We start from the raw sequence: 18692 nt of genomic DNA on the forward strand, positions 1-18692 counted from the left end.
TAAACTAGTACTTCAAGCGCCGAGACCCCTAGAGGGCGTAGTTCTCCCATTACGTATTGTATTAGACCATACGACGTACTTTGGCGAACCTTGGGGCTATCTATTGTAGTTTTTCCACGGAAATTACGAGTTTAAGCAAAAAGTATTACCATGGTGCTTGTATTATGTGTAAGGTAATGCGATTCAGAGGTCAAAATGTTCCTCAACGATCAGTCAACATTTATGAAGAACAGCTCCCCAGTATTCCTACATGATGCCATCTGCGGAGCCATGGATTACCTTTGCTGTTTATTGAATGCCCCCTGCAGAATCAGGGAAACACAGACATAGGGGTGTTTGATACATTTAGTAGCCTACACCAGAAATATTAACACCCAATTTCATATTCTACTTAATATAAGTTGGATATTTAGGTTATGTAAATTAATGATATTTGAAACCTTTGTTGTGCTGAAAATAAGTGATATACTTTCTTATGAAAACTCAATTATTGCCGCCCTAAAATGCTTTCAAAGTGGAACAGTCCAAGGGTTACAGGAAGTTGTAGCAGCTGCCATGTTTGGCTGCTTTGTTGTAGGTTTCTTGTAGGTTTCCTGCAGATTTGTTTAGGTGTTGCAATGGAACCGAGCTGGAGTACATTTCTATTTCAGGTAAGTGAACTTTGATACCCGAAAAGTAAGGTCATTGATGGAATAACTGTAGGAAACTAAAGACATTCACAGTCTGACGTTTTTCAAAGGTATAATTTTAAGTAAAGCTATCCAAGCAAAACAATGGTACATCAATCCAGGCTTCCAGCTGAGAGGTTGGGCATGACGTTTGGAAACATTTTATTTTCTCTCTTTTTCTGTGTTACTATGGTGATGGAAAAAAACACAAATTAGTTGGCTTAGTTATCTAACTAACGTAAAGCTTTGTTTATGTTATGTAGGTTAGCTTGTTAGATCAAAGCCAGCAAACGTTATTCATAGATCGATCATTCGCAAGCTCCAAGAACGCCACAGCCAGCCTTGTTTTTTATTTTTATTTGCCCGGAACCGTTGATCCGTTTTTTTCTTACTGTCTGACGGTATAACTTTACTTTATAAACAATGGCTAGCCAGTTAGGTAGTTTCCTAAAATAATCGGATCTCGGTTCACTAGAAAGCGAGAAATACTTTCCCGATTGACGTTTACTTCGTTGCTTTTTCGCCAGTCAGCGTTTAAGTTTTTCCTTCCCACTCAATGATTCAAAATAGCCAGCTAAGTTAAACCTACTAGCTAATATTATATGACCGCGAGTAAGGAAGGAATTAAATTTGCACACAAAATATAAACAGGGATTTATTTCAGTTTGCGAAAAGGATATTTCAATCCATTTAACTATCTCAGTTTTAGCTAACTAACCATTATATTATGCAACATGGCCAGCTGGTTATAGCTAAGTTAACGTTACTATTTTTGTCTTTGGGTTGCATTCAAGCTAAGTTTCTTTCCAGATTTGCATTACAGCATCACTGCACCAACGTATCATATTTGGTTTATAAAATTGGACACATTTATGCTAGCCTATTGGGCCGGCCATTTAATAATAGCGATAAATCGTTTTTTCAAGCAGGTAAACAAAGGTCTAGCCTACAGTTGTAGTGGAATGATTATTGTGTTTGTTTTTCAACAAATTAAGGCCAAGGTAACCTCATGCAGCTAAGATTTTATCCGTTAGCTGGCTTCTTGTATTTTATCTGATTTGGATCCTTGAGGACTGTTGGAATAAATTGTCATCATAGCTAGTCCTTTTTGTGTCAAGTTCCACAACCACAAAACTATTCAATCCGTTTGGCCTACTCAGAGCTGGGCCTACAATGTTGCAATTCAAATAATGATGGTTGTGTTCAATTGGGCAACCTGGTTCACACCTGAATTGAAATAGTCCTCGTCATAATATTAGTATTACACACGTTTTATACATTATATTATAAACATTCCATGGAGTTGACCTCACTCGTAAAAGTATGCCTAGGCCCCCAGCAGGACTGGATCAGTTTAACAGTCTGAAATCGGAGCAGCCCCCCCCCCCCCCCGTGGTACATGGCTCCATCTTGAAAAATAGATTATTTTTTGAATGGGAGCTCAGATTGTTTGAGTGTTTAAAATTCTTATTCTACGGGCAAGCCCTTTTTAGCCTTGCTTTCTGCTTTGAAGTGATTGCTGTAATTGTCCCTGGTGCAGCTAACTCTGTTCTATTCCCAAAGTATTGGAAATGTGCAGCTGTTGCTGGCTAATTGGAGTGGGCCTAGAGCCTGTGTGCAGGGCCAAGTTGAGGCTAAGTGGCAGTCAGTCTCCAAATCCTGAGCACGGTGCAGCAATTTTACTGAGGGTAGTATGGTGTTGTGTGATGTGATGATGCTAATGTGAACAGTCCCTCATTGATCGGTAGATGTTAGTAAGTGGCAAATGGGGTGAAAGTTGATGTTAAATGCAGCCCTCTTGCTGAATTCTCCCATGCAACTGCTAGTTGCCATGAATCATTGTGTCATTTCATGTGACTCATTTTCACTTTCAGTGAGATTTTAAAGGATTTTTTCCCTCATCTTGCGGACAGTGCAGGAAACCAAAATACTGTCTATTTAGCCTAACAGTATTATTATCTTAGTTGTCTTGATGATTCGTTGATCCTATCAGATTCTTTCACCCCTATGGAGGAGAACTATTTTGTTGTCTCAGTGTAGATTTCTTTTAGCCCATCTCATCAGACTATGAACCACTGTTTAATCAAACGGTTGAAGCTCAGGGCCAGAGGGATCAACCACTTGTCACTACTCAAGAGCAGAGGGGGGGGAAATACTTTCACTTTGATTCCCCTTTTATGAAAAAAAGTGGTGCTTGACAAAGGCTATTGTGCTCTCTGAGAGAGCTAAAGTACACATAATCCTTCATTACTCATCTGCAACAGCGCATAATAAGAGGTGCGTCTGTCACTGGATGCCTTGTTCCTGACAGAAAGGCTGTGTGACGCTGGCTTCTGCGTCCGTATGACTCACGCTAAACGCCTCTCTCCTCTGGAGCCCTAACTCACTCATTGATCCCAAGGATGTTGGCAGCAGGGTAGCATGATAATGAGAATGGCCACAACAACCTCTCCTATATGACTCAATCTGTCCCTGGAGGATGCTTGAATAGGCTACCACAAGTATTAATTTCATCTAGTTTAGCCTACGTCTAGGGTCTTTTTATTGCTCCACCTACATCCTGCAAGTACCAGAGCTGTAAAATACCTCCAGTTATGCCTATAGCTTATCCCACAGTAGAATGTTGGAACTGCCTGAGCAGCGATAGCTTACTGGGAAAAACTCCAGGCAGGGATGTAGTGTTCCAAAAATAAAGATGTTCATTTCTGTTTTTAGGACAGACTTGTTAGCTAAACTGACATTGAAAACAGTGGCAAGGCAATACATTTGTATTGGATTTAAGGTTATTCATCAATGTTCTTCAGATGGGTACAAATTGTTTATTTTTCTAAAAGTTGCATAGGAAATGAACAACCATGCTACAAAGACTTTCAAAATGTTATTTCCTATTTCACATGTAATTGTTCTTACAGCAAATAGTCAATAAACCATTAAAGGAATCACTGTTTGCTACATAATAAAGTCTAAGCCAGTCACTGATCAGTAGTGTTGTTAGTGTCTTTTCAGTGTTGCTTATTCTCCCTGCCTTCCATTTTGATGTTATTTGCGTTGGAGTGACCCCAGCCTTCAGAGTACATTTGTATCAAAATGGTCAGAGCAGCGTGAATGCGCTGCAGGCCCTGCACGTCTTTCTTGGGGCCAGGTTGTCTGCAGCAGCAGTGGCTGTGACTGCTGCTGTCTGCAGTGTACAGCCCCCCCCCCCCCCCCCCCTGGGCCAGTAGGTCCTGTTCAGACAGACCGAGAGGGGGCTAGAAAATCATGATATTGATGACTAATCCCGGATGGTTGTGAGTGTGAGCAGGTGCGCAGACAATAGGGGCGGGAGGGTGCGGTGGCGTTCTCCCTGAGTTCCTGGGTCTGAGAGCGCGTCTGGGCTGAGGTGTGTGTGTGTAGAAATGCAGACCCTGGCCCATGAATAGAGGCGCCAAATGGGTGAAGATGTGCTTACAAAGACCTCTTGTTGAGCACTGAGTGCATCACTGGCTGGATTTGTCTTTCACAATGGGGCAGATGAAATAAGGAGGAGAATGTGGGATTTATTTTTATTTTCTCCTCCCCCTCTTCCAACCTCCCTCTCGGCTGGCCGTGGTGGGTGGATCGATGGATGGCTGAACGTGAAAGGGAAGGGTCAGGTATTTGACCTTTCCCTTTCGTACTTGCGGAAGAGAACGCAGTTGTCTTAATTGCAGCGTCCCTCTTCATTTCAGTTGGTCAATGTGAGGATGTGTGTGTGTTTGTTTCCAGTTATTTTTCATCTGATGAAATGGCCATGTTTCTATTAACTCAATAAAGTGTTCACATCAGAAAGACCCAGATGAGAAGACTTTTCCTCTCCATCCTACTCTATTATGCCTGCCTTTGGTCTCAGATGGAAATGGTCAGTGTGACCTGACCAATATGAATGTACATTTTTGTAGGACCTGGCAGCAGTTTTTACTGGATACAGTTTTTTCTCTCCGGATGTCAAGATATTTGAGTAGCCCCCAAGCTGGGCTCTGAAGCTGATGAATGACAATCAAGTTGTCGGCTAGCCTACATGTTAGTGATGGGGGGGTTGATTGATTTTTTTTGCAAAATAATTCATAAATACAAAAGTTGGCACCAAAATACGTTATATTTCATCCCAAAGCTTATTCTCTATCTTCCTTTTAAATAGTGAGCCAACATGTTTTCAACACTTTTATTTAATTGACTGATCAACTTATATTCTCATGCTTTCTCTTCTCTCTGCAGCAGACATAGCATAAGCAATATGTTTGGAACATCAATTTGCAATTAAATGTCAGTAATTGAATTGTGATAGCGAGAATTGCTATACATAATCATATTGGCACCTAAGTATTGTGACAATATCGTATCGCGAGGTCCCTGGCAATTCCCAGACCTACTAAATATAACGGTCACTATTTGTGGGGTCCTCCTCCCCAATTTAAGAAGCTCCAATGAACAGCAATAATGACCCTTAACAGGCATGCTTGGCTCTCTTTGTGCACAGCAGCCCTAGTGCCATTCTGCCGATTTATGTTCTAGAGCGGGATGTTAAATCCACCCAGCCAGGCCTATCAGCTCTGCAGACGTCACACTGGCTACCATCACATGACTGTTTGAACTGCTAGATGCTAGATGAGAATACATTGACCTATGTTCTGCATAATTTAATGATAGATCACCTGAGTGTCATATTTCTCATAATAACCTAGTATATTTAGCTAGATAAACATGTTAAATTATGATAAACGTTATACATTTTTTCCAGGACATTGTGGGTCTGTAAGCAGACACCGTGCTGCCACATTCGGAGGATCCCCAGTCACATCCTTTTCCTAAACATCCCTGTCTGTCTGGTGTGGTGTCTGTGCTTCCCTGAAGTGTAGTGCTAATCCCTGATCTAGAGGACTGTTTAGTCTGCGCTGAAGCCAAGGAGCAGACAAGCAGACAACATATTCCAGCGCTGCGTGATTTATTTTTTAATGTCAGTCGGGTAGCTTCCCGCTTTGACGTCACTAACCTTCTCCCACAGCGGGGGACCTCTGCTCTGTCTGCTGTGCAGCACAACCATGTACTCTTTAAACTGAAACTGACTGATTTAGCAACAGCACATTAAGGCTGCTCCCCTCTCTGCCAGCTCCTCTAATTGGGCTGCTTTGGGTGGTGGCTGAATCTGGTTCTTTATGTGGATGGCAAGTTTCACTTAGTGTAATATGGCATAGATTCACCACTGCGGTTAGACATGGAGGCATCCTGTGGCTCTCCTCTGTTTCCTGACGTGTGGCTACGGAGATGGGGCTTAACCTGCACAGCCCCAGAGCCCACGCAGTCACACTGCTGAGGAAGAGAGTGGGTGGACTGTATCTAATGCACACATTTCTGCAGTGGTGGGGGAAAAGTATACTCAACCTAAAAATAGTAATTTGTTCAAGTGAAAGTCCCCTAGTTAAATACTACTTGAGTAAAAGTCAAAAAGTATTTGGTTTTAAATATACTGAAGTATCAAAAGTAAATGTAATTGCTCAAATATACTTAAGTATCAAAAGTAAAAAGTATAAATCCTTTCAATATTAAGCAAACCAGATGGCAAATTTTTGGTACTTTTTAAAAACATTTATGGATAGCCATGGGCACGCTCCAAAACTCAGACTTAATTTACAAACAAAGCATGTGTTTAGTGAGTCCACCAGATAAGAGGCTGAAGGAATGATCAGGGATGTTCTTTTGATACGTGTGTGAATTAGATCATTTTGTCTTACTAAGCATTCAAAATGTAATGAGTACTTTTGGGTGTCAGGGAAAATGTAAAAAGTACATAATTTTCTTTAGGAATGTAGTAAAGTAAAATTTGTCCGAAATAGTGAAGTACAGATACTGCAAAAAACGACGTAAGTAGTACTTTAAAGTATTTTTACTTAAGTACTTTACACCACTGCTTTATTGTTAATTCTTTTGTTTTTTTGTTCATGTTTTAGGGACACATTTGGAATGAAGTCCATTGTAATGTTGTGCTACTAGCTAACCAGGGGAGCACCTTGTTTGGTTTAGCTAAACTCATGCACAGGCTGCTGCTGGGGGCACTAAGCTGGATTCTTCCCAGCCTGTCTCTATTTTGGCAGACTACTTTTGCACACATGACGAATGAGCACCACCATGACGGGATCATTTTTCATATAGCAGATTTAGATTCCTCAGCAGCAGCAGGCTGTTTGTGTGCCTCCTCACTAATGACACAGCCAGGGCCTATTTTTGTCCCTGTAAAACACCCACAGTCATTGACCCTTCATTTTTTGCGTGATTCGTCAAATAGATGCCCCAAACGTCAATACTTGTGGCTTGGCACAAAGATTATTCTTTATATGGGACTTGGAAGTCAATAGAGCCTAGCAACTTCTTGCAATGGGGTTTTAGCAAGTGATTTTCCCAGTCAGTGTGGTTTTAGACTAAAGGTTTATTGTGATGATTATCTGGCTGAATGTTTTCAGATCTTCCAGTACATTTCCTCCGGTTGTCTTTGTTGTGTTGTTCGGCTGTCTCTCTCGCATGTCATTAGTCATTCAGCAGAGGGGCGGAAGTGCTGGCTAGAACCCCCGCTGATATACTTTCAGTCTGCTCACTGCTCTGTTCTGGTCCCCGTGGTCTACTCTGCCACGCATGCGCCCAGAATGACTCCCTGTCTATTTCGGTGTGGCTTCAGACGCAGTGGCTTTCGCCTCGCAATCACACCGGCATGCAGCCATGCTTTCACTCCAACTCTTTGCAGCGTCAATTCAGTGGAAGAGCTGTGAAATCACTTAAGAAAGGGCACCGCACAGAGCCAGTGTTAAATCTCCATGTGTTGTGTAAACACATGTAACTACTAGGCCCAAGGCTAAAAGCTCAGATACAACGCTACGATTGTCGAACGTTTGCCTGCCAGTATAGTACTTAGCACATCTGACCAGTGTCAGCAGTTTTTTAAATGTTTTTATTTCACATTTGATGTTCATACCGCAAAGACCTTGGAACTCGTCAGCCTTGTTAAAATACTCCAAACCAGAAAGTGGTAGTAGCGTTGTTTGGCAATGCATATCCCTGCGCATTGCTTATGGTCTAGAGTCCAAGCTATTTGCGCTGATGTTGCTATTTTGTCGAAAGCCATTGTTGATACTAGCCGGAAGGTCACAACTAGATAACTACCTTGCAAAATTAAGAAACTATTTAATTCACTCCATAATCCCATACTGCCAGTGCCCGCCCAAAATCAATGGTTTAGCTAGCTATCTAACTTTAGCATCTTCGCTAACTAGCACAACATAGTGCAGTGTCCTTAGCTAGCTAACTCGGAAGCTAACACAGGCAGCAGCTTCATGGAAACTAGCTAATCCAATCCATTGTGATTTAATTATAATGTCAGTACTAGCTAGCTACAGTGGTTAGCTAGCTTGGAGGAAGTATTTGATGTTGTTGCACTTAGTTAGTTACCATCCCATAGTCTACATTGCATGTGAAGTGTGACTGGCTCATTTGTGGATGTACGGACGTGCACTGATTAGCATTGCGATTCTGCAAGTAGAATCGGTAGGTTCGTCGCTACCTGATCCGCACGCAGTAGATATCACATTTGTTTTGTCAAGAGAAGGAACGGCCTCCCACTGTGATAAGTAACCATCGGCAGTCTATCGGCAGTGAGATTCTCTGTGTGTTTCATGCTTAAGGCTGAGGCAGACAAGTCATCAAAGCAAAGCCTTCCTAGCAGCACCGGAGCATTTTAAAATGTGGCCTGTGAATGGCAGTGAGATTAAGCTGTTCTCAATAGGCCTAGTTGTTGCATGTGAATGGCTCCCAGATTAGGCTATTCCCAGTAGGCTGTGTGAGCCAGTAAAACAACACAAAGAGCCTAATGCTAAATTAATTTCCTCCCAAACTATTTTCTCACTGCAAGAGCGGTTATATAAAGGAGGAATGTCAAGACATAGGCTAATCTCCAAAAAGTGCCGGGTTACATAAAGGAGAAAGGCAGAGCTACAAGGATGTGAGGTACATTTGGCTGTGTTGAGTAACACAAACAAAACCTGACCTTTCAGTGTGCTCTCTTATAACAAGCCTGTAGCAGGCAGAGCGAGGAAGGCTCATGGTAGTTTCAACCTGTAGTTCTACTCTTAAAATGACGGCCTAGGAACAGTGGGTTAACTGCCTTGTTCAGGGGCAGAACGACAGATTTATACCTTGTCAGCTCGGGGATTCGATCTAGCAAGCCTTCGGTTTACTGGCCCAGTGCTCCAACCACTAGGCTACCTGTCGCACAGTTGACAGTGCATGTCAGCGCAAAAACCCAGCCCAATCAAGGGAATTGTCTGAAGAGCGCAGAGAAAAGATTGTGTCGAAACATCGATCTGGGGAAAGGTACCAAAAAATGTCTGTAGCCTGCAGCCAAGAACACAGTGGCCTCCATCATTCTTAAATGGAAGATGTTTGGAACCACCAAGACTCTTCCTAGAGCTGGCCGCCCGGCCAAACTGAGCAATCGGAGGAGAAGGGCCTTGGTCAGGGAGGTAACCAAGAAGCTGATGGTCGCTCTGAGAGTTCCTCTGTGGAGATGGAAGAACCTTCCCGAAGGACAACCATCTCTGCAGCACTCCATCAATCAGGCCTTTATGGTAGTGGCCAGACGTAAGCCACTCAGTAAAAGGCACATGACAGCCCGCTTGGAGTTTGACAAAAGGCACCTAAAGGACTCTTAGACCATGACAAACAATATTCTCTGGTTTGATGAAACCAAGATTGAACTCTTTGGCCTGAAAGCCAAGCGTCACGTCTGGAGGAAACCTGGTGGTAGCATCATGCTTTGGAAGTTTTTCAGCGGCAGGGTCAGGATTGAGGGAAAGATTAATGGAGCAAAGTACAAAGAGATCCTTGACGAAAACCTGCTTCGGAGTGCTAAGGACCTCGGAGTGGGGCGAAGGTTCCCCTTCCAACAGCCCAAAGCACACAGTCAATACAGCGCAGGAGTGGCTTCGGGACAAGTCTCTGAATGTCATTGAGTGGCCCAGCCAGAGCCCGGACTTGAACTCGATCAAACATCTCTGGAGAGACCTGAAAATAGCTGTGCAGCGACGCTCCTCATTCAACCTGACAGAGCTTGAGAGGATCTGCAGAGAAGAATGGGATTAACTCCCCAAATACAGGTGTGCCAAGATTGTAGTGTCATACTCGAGAAGACTCAATGCTGTAATCGCTGCCAAAGGTGCTTCAACAAAGTATTTAGTAAAGGGTACTTATGTAAAAGTAATATTTCAGTTTTATTTTTAATACATTTTCAACATTTCTCAACCTGTTTTTGCTCTGTCATCGTGTATTGTGTGTAGATTGATGAGGGGGGACAATATAATACATTTTAGAGTAAGGTTGTAATGTAACAAAATGTGGAACAAGTCAAGGGGTCTGACTACTTTCCGAATGTACTGTATGTCGTTGACCAGTGTTTAAACTTGCTGTGTCTCTACAGCAGGCCAATGAAGCCCTCCACCACCAGCATCAGGTGGCCCAGAACAGCCTGCTGCCGCTGCTCAACTCTGGGAATGAGCCAGTGGACCAGAAGCCTGTGATGCCCATCCCCCTGGACCAGAAACCCCCCGCCAGCGCCGCAGAGCTCCTCAAAGACAACGTGGCCAGCGGGGCAGGTGGCGGCAGGGGACCCATGCCCGTGGTGAAGAAGGAGCACAAGAGCAAGACACCCTTCATCTGCGGCTACTGCAACAAGGCCTTCCGTGACAGCTACCACCTGCGGCGCCACGAGGCCTGCCACACGGGCATCAAGATGGTGTCGCGGCCCAAGAAGACGGCCCAGACGGCCCCCACCATGGTGCCCTTCATCTCCAGCCTGCCCAGGGAGAACAGTGGGCAGCCCTCCTACATCTCCACCATCGCAGGCATCCTCACCACGGCCACCACCTCCGTGTCCTCAGCCTCCAGCATCATGTCTCCAGCCTCTATGACCAACATGCCGCAGCAGTGCCAGCCCAAGAAGCCTGCCAAGCCTGTGAAGAAGAACCATGGTTGTGAGATGTGTGGCAAGGCCTTCCGAGACGTCTACCACCTGAACCGTCACAAGCTGTCCCATTCGGACGAGAAGCCCTTCCAGTGCCCCATCTGCCAACAGCGCTTCAAGAGGAAGGACCGCATGACATACCATGTGCGCTCTCACGACGGTGGAGTCCACAAGCCATACGTCTGCTCCGTGTGTGGGAAAGGCTTCTCCAGGTAGGTTCCAGCCATGTACTTTCACTAACCCTGGCTAGCTGTTTTATATTTCAAATAAAAGTGCTTGCTATTTATTACAAACTCATTTGAACTCAAACATCAACCAATTTTGATCCTGTTAGTACATGGCTATTAGTATACAATTTCTATGTGGTGTTAGACGAGCACTGAGATGGAGTGTATGACCATCTGTTGTTTAATGTGACATTCAACATGTCCCATTGGCAGCTGCCCTCAGGCTCACGGATTTATAGGAGCGTTGAATAATCTTGACTCAGTGCCTTTGTGGTCCCCAGCATGTTTAAACAGTTGCGCTTTTAGAGAGCAGTTCAACTTCAGTGTCCCAGAGAGTTCCCTCTTGCGAGGACAGGCAAAGGAGAGGAGTAAGGCTGGGGGAGGCTGTGGTTCCCGCCAGCTTGTCACCACTTCCCCTTCCCCAGGGAATGCCATTAAAACAGGCCTGGGAGGCAGCAGCCTGGGATTTCTTTTAACTCGCACCTAGTTTTCCCACTCTGCTCCAGTGTTGCTGCTTACAGGGCCCCGTTTGTTTTAAGTCTGAGCCACCTGGAATGACTGAGCATTCCTGTCTTTCCAAGCAAAGCCAACAGTGGCCTTGTAAGATGGCCTCTTTCAACATTTACAGCAACATCCACTCACTACTTCCAGTTATGCATCATTAGTCATATGTGCAATTCATTGGCATGAGTAATGGCAAAATTACAAATAACCATTGAAAACCCAAGAAGCAAAGAGCTCTTACAGTTTGTTAGTTGTTCAAATAACAGCAGCAGTTTGGTGTGAGTGAATATTCCAGCGTCTCAAACTGATGTAAACATTATGCTCTCTGTCCAAACTATAATCTCAGAGCTCGGCAGTTAAGGGCAGAGCCCGGCTTGGTTCCAACACAGTGACGCAGAGGTTTATCGGGACACTGAAAAGTGAGAGGCCGGCTGGCAGAATAACGCAACTCTGAGTCACTGGCAGTTCTGCAGGCACTCTGTCTGTCTGGAAGCTGCTGTCCTCCTCAGTTAACAGTGAAACAAGAGGAGAACAGCCATTCCGGTTCACAGCACTCCTGAAAATATTCTAATTGACTCCTCTCCTTTGTAACAAAACCACTGCCAGTGTGAGTGTTTTGCTTTGGCCTAGCTGCCTGTGTTAGTTCTCCACACCATCATCGGTGATGAAATGATTTAGCTCCCAGCCTGTCTGCTGTAGTCCAGGTTTTCAATCAAACTAACTAATGGTACTTCTGGGTGCTGCGATGAGTGGGCTGAGTGAACATTTGAGTCTCACTGGAAAAGGTCAAAAGTACAGTGTGTGTTGTGTGTCCATTAATATTCTACAGCAAAATTGTAACTTTTCTTATCTTCTCTCCTCCAGGCCAGACCACCTGAGCTGCCATGTGAAGCATGTCCACTCCTCAGAAAGACCATTCAAATGCCAAGTAACGGTAAGAGAGAGCTAGAACTGTACTGTGTGGCCTCATTAGGGCCACTTGTCAGCAGTTCGTTATTGACAACTTGAGCTGCATGTCTGTCGTCTAGCATCAATTCTCCCACTTTGCACTTTCCTTTCTGTCGGCACGGACAGTAATTGTTAGTTTCCTATGCTAGACTAGTGTCTTTAAAATGAGCCCATTACTCATAGTGTTGTAATGGCAGTCTGTCCACAACACCACACTGCAGTATGCCCTGTGCCCCCAGTAGAGATTTATGACTATCTATAAGCCTTTAAAGTTGGACATGTTCCATCCAGGCTGCACCGAGCTGGAGCATGAAGTTGTGTGGCCCTATGAATAGTATTGTGCCTCTGGCCTGACCTTCTGACCCTGTCCTGTCCTCCTGTCCTCTCCCAGGCCTGTACTTCTGCCTTCGCCACCAAAGACAGACTGCGCTCCCACATGATCCGACATGAAGGGAAGGTCACCTGCAACATCTGCGGCAAGATGCTGAGCGCAGCCTACATCACCAGCCATCTAAAGACACACGGCCAGACCAACTTTAACTCCTGTAACAAAGGTATGTCACGACAGTCCTATCTCACCAACCACTGCCCTCCTCCCAACTCAAATAAAATCCTTTCAGGTTTTATATTCCTAATAAATAAAATAAAAAGGTGAGATACTGTTTTAAAATGACTACTTAAAAGGGCTTCAAAAGTTATTTTACTTAATTATTTTGTACACACTTTGAACATTCACATTCCTCAATCCATAACTGACATTTTTATAGAAGTTGTCTTTTACTCCATACCAAGACAGTGTGCCAAAGGCCAGTGTCTGGGCAAACCTCACATGACAGTGAAAATATCATCTGATTGATTGGTGCTGACTTCATCCTTAGGCAGGTTTCAGCACTACAGGACATGGAAAGTCCCACTGTACATTGTCCATGATGGACATTACCATGTCTTCTTCGCTGGTTACATTTTGCCCCAATTCCCTTGAGTACCATTCTGTTTTTAAACATGAATTGGATGTTTGTCTGAGTGGAGAGATGTATATGCTGTGCTGTTTTTTGTGGGTCTTCTGCTTGAGGTATGTAATCTGAAGACATGCATTCTCGTTGACAGAAGTGAATGGCCTGTGGCAGAAATATGTTCTAAATTTAAAGCGCTTTCAGCAATTGGCTCGTATTGGAGCAGAGGGAAGTGGAACATAGACAATGATATCTGATCCAACCACAGCAAACTTACAGCTCCTCCACTCAATTGATTTGTGCAGCTTGCAAGATAATTAGAAGAGGGAGGGCAGGGTTTTTCTCAGAGTATTGCTCTTCCATTAGTCTTTCTCATTAGTGTTATTGATATATATTTGGTGGTATTGACTCTTACTTTGTATTACTGCTCAGTAAATAATTCAGAAAAATCACTGGCACTGTAACCGTTTAAATATACTATAAATGTATAATACATAACATGGCGGTCAAGTTCAGCCCAATAACTGGCTTCTTCCTCAGCCCTCGTGCTATTACTGTCTGTATTTCCTGTTTTGTTTATTCATCTGTGAATTTCCATTTGTGAAAGTGCTGTATTGGAGTTGTGGTGATTCAGGCCGTTAGCCAACGTGTTTTTGTGATTCTCCTGTGGAACATGTACAACCCTGTTCATCTCTTCCCATCCAGAGAACACTGCATCATAACATATTACACATGGATCACTGCTCAGAGGTGTAGTCAATAACAATGTATAGCCTAGCTCAGGCCACCTAATCAACATTTCTAAGTTTCCTCTTTCAGTTACACATAGACAGAAGATGCAACAAGGTCTTTCCCTGGCCACTGAAAGGAAAGATTCACTGCTGTGTTGTGTATTCACTCTGCGTTAGCTGCCACCTGAATGAGCACTGCCACATACAGCGCAGAGAACACTACAAGTAGGATATTGTTTGTCACCACCGTAAGCGTATGGCCCATTCCCTCCTCCCCCTGGGGACTAGCAAGCCAGGTAGTGTGTACCCACCTGAAGTGGGGCCTGTAGAGTGCACTGAGAGGCGTCCTAGCGGAGCAGCCTTGGCTGGCCTGCAGACAGTCCATTATAACCCCTGTGTGTCTGTATTTCTGAATAGGGGACTGGCAGTGGAACTCCTCAGGGGGACGAAAAGGTAATGATAACATAGCATCGTGTGAATCTAACCCTAACCCCTTCCTCCCAAGAATACACAGTCACATCACACACACAAGTAAAAGGCAAGGATAAATACAAGACGTTAGGCTGTTGGTAAACTTATGCCAGTGTGCCACTTCGTTTCCAAACATTGCATCATCATTGCATCCCTGGAAATGTTGTCTTGTAGATTTCTGTTCTAATTTTTATTATACTTTGCACAGCTAGAATGACCAAGTTAATGTTTTGCCTATACGTGATTACCTGCTTCGGTATTTGATTTAGAAGAGCATGTATTTGCCGCATTTAAAATTGTTAATGGTTATTAATATAAAGGTTATTATAGTTCAGTCAGTGTGCTGCATTAGCAGTAAAGATGGAGAGGAATGCTGACTGCATATACTGCAAAAATTATCTCTGGACTATTTTGCATACATTTGAGTTGAGAATTTTTTTGCAGTGTATGGAGAGCATTCCTCCCTCTGCTTAATGACGGAGAATAACCAATAACTATTAGTGTAAAGCTATTTGTTCGATTGGTTTAGCAGTGAGGGAAAGGACAGCATCTTTAATACTATATCCTCTATCCCCTGTTCTCTAGATAGTAATGACATTCACAACTCTGCCTCAGCCACACCTGTAACAGCCTCCACCCCCATCACCACCACGATGAACCGGGGCAACTCCATCAACAACCCTGTCACAATAGCGGCACAAATGAACATTTCCACCAATACAGTTAACGTCAGCCTCCAACACCCAGTCACCATCACTGGGCCCGTCAACATCGCCTCGGTCAACATCCCTACCACGGCACACATGAATATCGCCCACCCTCTGGCCATCAGCACCCCCATGTCCATGACAATGTCTGGGCCCCTCAACATCGCCATGAGATCCATGGAGAGTATGTCTTTTCTGTCCCAGGTCCTGCCTTCGTCCCCACCCTGGTAAAAACAAAACGAGATGGAGAGAAAAGGAGAAAAATGAACCATCTTTCCCCAGCCCTCGGGCCCCTGACCCTGTGCCCTTCCCTCAGACATGGAAATTAACGTTTAGCCTACTTGTGCCATGCAGTGGAGAGAACTACCCTTTCACATGGCTCCACCCCAACCAATGTTACATCACAGAAGAGAGAACCAGAACAGTTGTGTAGAAGTTAGATAGGGTTTTGTCTATTATCTGAAGGACGTCAAACCTAGATGTAGTGAGTCGGATAATGTTAAACAGTGATGTCAACATTCCAGTCACGGTAGGATTAACAAGAGGGAGGGACTCTCAAGCCTCACGTAAACACCCATACCTTTGCAATGGGAGAAAAAATTAAACATTTAAAAGGACTAATGCAATAAGTATGAATTGTTGGTTTTATTGTTCCACAAGTTATCTTGCAAAGACAATGCGTTTCTTATGTTTTATCTATAGCCTGTTAATCCGTATTTAATGTTTTTAGGAGATGAGTTCAACAAAAGGGACAAAGACTTCCATTTGGACGGAAGGTTATTCTTTTTTTCACATTTGTGTAACTTTGTTTTTCAAAATTGGATGTATGCTCTTGAGGTACATTGACTAACTTGTACAGTTGTCATGTTAATGTATTATCACTGTCAACAATTTATTCTGTATTTTGTTGAAGTGGATATCTGGACATTGTCCCTGTTGACTGTTAAATATGTAAAATTAGGATAGTTATTTTTGTCTTTATTAGGGATGGCAGAGGTGTGTTTCTTTTATTTGGTCATCGGTTGATGTAAATTGTTTTATACAAACTGAGAAAGGAACGAGTCTTGCACTGAAAGCATATCCCATGTGTAACTAAACAGCAGTATTATCAAAGATCAAATTGGAGTGTTAGGTAACCAGCCTACATAATAACAGGGCCATCTAGTGGCTTACAAATGCCATTGAGGGAATGGTCCTAAAGTTCACCAATGTTTATTTCTTAAACTATTATTATCATGTTGGGGAGAGATTAGTTTTGTTAGAAATATTTTATAACCTTTTATAATTTTGTTTTTGAGGACCCCAAAAGTTTGGACCTTTTGCTCAGGAAACTCGCTGAGAGTAGCCCAGTCAACTTTATTTGAGGTTACAGTAATTGAATACATGTCTAACTTAATCCTGGTCTTTCCCATGTTACTTTGTAATATTTAACTCACCATATATCTTTGTTTGTTAAAAGAAAAAATAAGTCCTTCAAAGACTAGGGATCCAAGAACTCTTATTTTTGTTAACATAGCCGTCCATTTTAATAATCTTATTATCCATTTCAGTCTCCGCCTGTGTCAGGGTGATTTATGGATGAGGTGACTGATGTATGAAGAACAAAACACTAATGATTTCTGAGAAGGGTATGAAAATAATGAATTACTAGATCATGTTGTAGTGTTGCTGCAGCCGAAGGAAGGCCAGGATTTAGGCAAGTCAGGCCAGCATGTCCTGGGCTGCACATCTCTGACATTATGGCTGTTAAGACCCATAGATTACCATTACTAGATAAGGCTTCTTACTTAGCTAAACCTAAGGATGTTCTCTCTAACAGTTTTATTTGGTGAATGCCATATCACCTTTGCAAGTGTTTTTTGCTGTGTGAGGTATAGTATACTCTGTCCTGAAAGAACACACACACAACATGCATGTGAGTTGTATTTCCCTCTGAGTCTTTTCAAAGAAAGTCCAATGATAAGTGTTTTCTTATGCATTGAGTAGATGCACTGTAATTGCCTATTCTGCTTGCCAAATTTTATATAATTATGAGATGCAACTCAGTGAATATTTTGAATTGAACGTTTCAGCGTTTTCAACAAAAAAAAGTAAATGATTTGGAAATTATTGGGACACCTGTGAAGGCAGTTGAATGTATATCTTTGTACAAAACAATTTTAGTTCTGAAGATGTGGTAGTTAAAATACTAGACATGTGAAAGATAATCTTTTGTATTAGAACATTAACAGCGGTAATTTTGTATACATGAAGACTTTCTGATTAGCAGAAAGGTAAAACATTCCTAAATTTTTTAATGTATGTTTGTCAAATTACGTAAACATGCGCAATGTTTTATTTGCCTTCTATTTGGGATGTCTAAATAAAATGACTAAAACATGGTTGGGTGGCTGTGTGCCATTTCCTGATTAGTCAGCCTGCAGTGGGACGCTAACTGTTCCACTCATTAGAGAGCTTTTAGTCTCACCCCACAGTAGTACATATGTTCAAACTTAGCCTAATTGACAGCAATAGTGCTAAATCTTTTGTCAGATTGCTTTGTGCCATTTTGGATTTTAGGCACAAAAAACAATCGTTCCTTTTTTTCAGCGATTGAGACACCAAGGGCCAGTTTCCCGGACACAGATTAAGCCTAGTCCTAGACAAAAAAATATTTGTCAACAGAGATTCACCATGGAAACCGCTACCTACTCCAAGACTAGGCTTAATCCGTGTCTGTGAAACCAACCCATAGATGCTCTATTGATTTGCTGATGTCACGGAAATTACCTTTCCACTCTGTATGGCTTGCTGCAGAATAAATAACAATTGATGTGCTGTTTATTCAGGTCAAATGTCAATTTCCCCCTCCTTTTCAACTGATCCTCTTCTGATCTGTGTACACAGTTCAAGGTGGCTGGATGATGCACCCTATTTAAAATGGTAAAATCTAGGAAGAAGAGATAAAGGAGTTGAATATTAAATATTACGTGTTTTCATTAAGAAAATATATATTAGAATAATTCAGTGTACCTAAATGTTGGCCAACATTATCCAGTGTTGCAGTATTAGGCTATCTCATCTGACCAAATGAGAGGATGAAATCAGTGTTTTATTGCTGCCAACATTATTTATGAGATCCAACTGAAAAACCAATTTAAGTCGAGCGTGACGACCAATCTTAGAGGCACAGTTTAGATCTGAATTGTAAGTACCCCAAGGGAAAAGCAAGCTAGTAAGAAGCAGGTGTTTTTTGTTTGGAGCCTTTTGTCCCCCCTCCTCTCAAAGAGGATTAAGTCAGAGGCCACTGTTGCACATATGAGTTGCCTCTTGTTTTCATGAATGAATACAATTATTTTGCAGAAATGTATTAACTTTAGTACAGCAGTTATTCAGCTATTGCAATTTTGCTTATGAAAAATAAAGCATTTGGGGATTATAAATAATACAAAAGTGTATCATAGCATGACGGCTATATAATTGCTG

At 42.7% G+C, this 18692-nt stretch overlaps 1 protein-coding gene across 2 annotated transcripts; it reads left to right on the forward strand.

Moving 5' to 3' along the window:
- The first annotated feature begins 543 nt into the window (after positions 1–543).
- LOC129815451 (vascular endothelial zinc finger 1-like) lies at positions 544–17608 on the forward strand. Of its 2 annotated transcripts, XM_055869300.1 has the most exons (6): positions 544–650; positions 10144–10898; positions 12282–12351; positions 12757–12919; positions 14467–14502; positions 15106–17608. In XM_055869300.1, the coding sequence occupies exons 1-6, from the start codon at positions 618–620 to the stop codon at positions 15456–15458; spliced, it is 1410 nt and encodes a 469-aa protein (XP_055725275.1). In that variant the 5' UTR covers positions 544–617; the 3' UTR covers positions 15459–17608. The 2 variants fall into 2 exon arrangements, with proteins under 2 accessions (XP_055725275.1, XP_055725285.1); XM_055869310.1 differs by lacking the exon at positions 14467–14502.
- The last annotated feature ends 1084 nt before the right edge of the window (positions 17609–18692 follow it).

Source organism: Salvelinus fontinalis, chromosome 2 (assembly GCF_029448725.1).
Source record: "Salvelinus fontinalis isolate EN_2023a chromosome 2, ASM2944872v1, whole genome shotgun sequence".
NCBI lineage: Eukaryota > Metazoa > Chordata > Actinopteri > Salmoniformes > Salmonidae > Salvelinus > Salvelinus fontinalis.